Consider the following 3,316-nt stretch of genomic DNA (forward strand, 5'->3'; position numbering starts at 1 on the left):
TGAGTTCTAAACACGGGATACCTATGAACTTGATCAATCATAGGCAAAGACGCCAACATTTCCGGAAGGAGTACTCGTAGAAAGTCTGCAAAGAATTCCGTAGGACGATTACCTTCTGTTAATTCTTCGAGACCCAGAACCGGTAGGCTGTACCTTCTAGTTCTATTTTTCATGTTGACAATCTTCTGTCTTAACTTTCGTTGGACGTCGATTACTTTTCATAAATCTTTTGCAGTTCATCCACTTCCGTTTGCAGAAACGAAAACATTGCTTCATTATTTTTATGCGTTTATCGTGTTCATTAACAGTTTGTTGAATAGAATTCAATTTACCATCCATTACTTTAAATTCACAGCTGAACTGTTGAAACTTCTCAGAGGCTCCTCGTTTATGATTTGCAGCAAATCCACAATAGAATCCAGCGAAGCAGCGGATCATCCTTTTTACTACCTCTGTCACTCGTTGTAGCCATAATGAAAAAAATATCACACTTAAAAATGAAGTTTCAGGACAGGTTGGAAATAGTATGATAACTAGATTTAGAGCATCGACATATTGCTGTTACTCCATCAGCCACCACCAGGAAATCAGAAACTGCTGATTTAATGGGATTCTCACGCACGACGGTCTGTTTAGAGTTTATCGAGATGGGTGAGATAAAAACCATCCAGTTCTGTGGGTGAAAATGACTTGTAGGGTGAGAGGTCATAGGAAAATTGGGACTACTTGGTGAAAGAGGTGTATGCAGTTCTGGTCGCCCATTGCATTAAAGATGTCGAGGCTTTGCAGAGGGTGTAGAGGAGATATACCAGAAAGCTGTCTGTATTAGAGAGCATCGTCTACTACGAGAGGTTGAATACACTTGGCTTATTTTCACTGGGGTGGTGGGATGACGTTTAGAAGATAAAGAAAGGCATGGGTAATCCGTGTGTTTCCCAGGGTTGTAATGTCTGATACCAGAGGACGTCCATTTAAAGTGAGAGGGCGTCATTCCGAAGGATATACAAAGCCCAGGTTAATTGCACAGACAGTGGTGTGTGCCTGGCACAGGCTGCCCGGAATGGTGGTAATTGTAGATTGGTTAGAGACCTTTAAGAGATGATTAGACAGGTAGAATCAGCATAAAGGCAGGATATCTCCATTGTGTAGGCGGAGGGTATTTGGTTAATTGACCATTTATTGACTGACTGAATTGGTACGGTGCATTGTTGAGCGAGTGGTCTGTGTTCTATGTTCTGAGAGATTAAAATAAGAGTGTAGTAAAGCCTCCACTGCCGACCATAACTGCATTCGACTGTCCACTGTGTCGGTAGTCAGGGGATATCAGTCGGACGTCTAGCCGCGAGGAACTCCCTCAGACATTCGTATTTAAGGCGAGGTTGGGTGTTTGGGGCTGGGTCTCCGATTCCAGCCTCTGCTCGGCCAAGGCCAGATGAAGCGAAGTGAGGATGGAGCGCCTGAAGACCTGGTGGAATTCGCGGCCAACGAAGACATAGAGAAGCGGGTTGAGGGCGCTGTTGAAGGAGGCCAGGGCAACAGTGAATAATGACAGGTCCGGGGGAATCGGTTTCACGATTGCAACGAGGTTGCAGACAGTGTTCGGGATCCAACAGATCATAAAGGTGATGACAACGGTGATGATGAGGCAGACAGACTTCTTAGATTTTACGAACCTGTTCTCTTGCAGCCTACAACCAACCAGGGAGTAGCTGGTGATCATAATTAGAAGGGGAAGACCGAAGATGAAAACAAACCAAAATGGCTGCAAGACAGTCAATTCCTCCTTCCAATCCTGAAGCAGGAGGACGGGCTTGCACATGGCGAAGGCTAGGATCCAAATTCCGAAGCAAGCCCCACGAGCCCATGTGAGGCTCAGTTGTTGCTGGAACCACGAAGGCCGAGTAATAGCCAGGCAGCGGCAGATGCTGATCAGACATAACAGATAAATGCTGGCGGTTGCGTTGAGGAACGTCAACGTCCTAATAAACTCCATGGAAAAGTAGGCGTTGTCCCCAAAGCAGATCAGGGAGATGTTTGCCATTCTGAAGGGAAGGGTGAGGCAATAGATCAGGTCAGCCAGAGCCAGGTTCAGGAAACACACCGTGTGGACCTTACTCTTCATCTTGAAGCCCGTCACCCAGATGACTGAGCCATTGCCCGGGACGCCCAGTAGGACGGTGAGGGTGAAGATGACCATTGACACGACGGAAGGTGCTCCCCACTCCATTCTGTTTCCATCGGCCGTGGAATTGTGAGAGGAGAGATTCCCAGCGAGCGTCGAACTGGTCATTCCTTCGGAGTACGACATTGTCGGATCTGGTAGATGAGATATCGTGGAAGTAAGAGTGGTGCAGAATGGAGAGGTGGCGAATTCAGGAGGAGGTGTGAGAGCGAAGAGGGGACGAGAGGATGGGGAGCAGAGATGGGATGTAACACGGAAGAGAAACCTGACACAGCGCAACGGCAGTGAGGCTGGTGGAAGTCTGCTGCAGCGCAGAGACCACAGTCGTCTCGCATTCCAGGCCACTTAACCCTGACCGGCATGTCCCCGATCTGTCAACGACCATGTGATGTATGGCCGTACATTAGATTCCCCACATTAGAGAAAGTCACGCGCGGCCGATCTCCATTAAGGAAATGCACCCGACCTGTGGATCTTGCATCGGCCTCTACAGCCCGCCGAGGACCCAAGGATGACAATTCCTTAGAAGAACAATCTACTGGACTGGAGCGATCAAGCTACTACCAGTACTAGTTCTTGCTCCCGTGAACGTGCGGGATTCTCGCGGGTGCTTCGCTTTCCTCCCACATTCCAAAAACGCTCTGGCTCTTTGGTGAATTGACCTTATTGAACTTTCCTGTAGTTAAGCTCGGGTTAACCAGGTAAGTTGCTGGGCACTGCGACTCGTTGGGCCGGAAAGGTCTATTACTGCACGGTACTTTAGTAAATTGATGTATTGCACTGTCGCCAAAAGACAAAATTATTTCATGATATACTGTTTGTGAGTGACGATACACCTGACTCTCATATGGGTTGTGGACCGAGACAGGTAAGGGGGCAGGGAGAAGGGAATCATGCTTGGAGGAAAGGGGAAGTGAATGCGAGGAAGCGGAAAGAACCAAAGGGCGAGTCTGTAAGAACAACAATCTATTTGAAAATCAAATGACCTTTCCTGTTGTCTCAGGTCAGCGCGTGTTTACATCCGTGCTAGCAACCGCTCCCAATACCAAACCTGGCCCTCCTTCTCTGGTACCAGTCCCAAATCCCTCACGCGGCTTATCACCCTCGCCATTCCCAGCATCCTTTACTTCCGCC

The 3,316-nt window shown here is 48.1% G+C and overlaps 1 protein-coding gene across 1 annotated transcript; it reads right to left on the bottom strand.

The window, feature by feature from the left end:
- Window positions 1-1,354: 1,354 nt before the first annotated feature.
- On the bottom strand, window positions 1,355-2,308 carry LOC132389413 (C3a anaphylatoxin chemotactic receptor-like). Its single transcript, XM_059961938.1, has one exon. It carries the CDS (start codon window positions 2,306-2,308, stop codon window positions 1,355-1,357), a length of 954 nt encoding a protein of 317 aa, XP_059817921.1.
- Between the last annotated feature and the right edge of the window lie 1,008 nt (window positions 2,309-3,316).

The sequence above is a fragment of the Hypanus sabinus genome, unplaced genomic scaffold, assembly GCF_030144855.1.
Source record: "Hypanus sabinus isolate sHypSab1 unplaced genomic scaffold, sHypSab1.hap1 scaffold_560, whole genome shotgun sequence".
Taxonomy (NCBI): domain Eukaryota; kingdom Metazoa; phylum Chordata; class Chondrichthyes; order Myliobatiformes; family Dasyatidae; genus Hypanus; species Hypanus sabinus.

What these genes read in the sequence shown, in the direction of transcription:
- LOC132389413 (XM_059961938.1), bottom strand. Translation starts at nt 2,308, where the DNA reads ATGTCGTACTCCGAAGGAATGACCAGTTCGACGCTCGCTGGGAATCTC.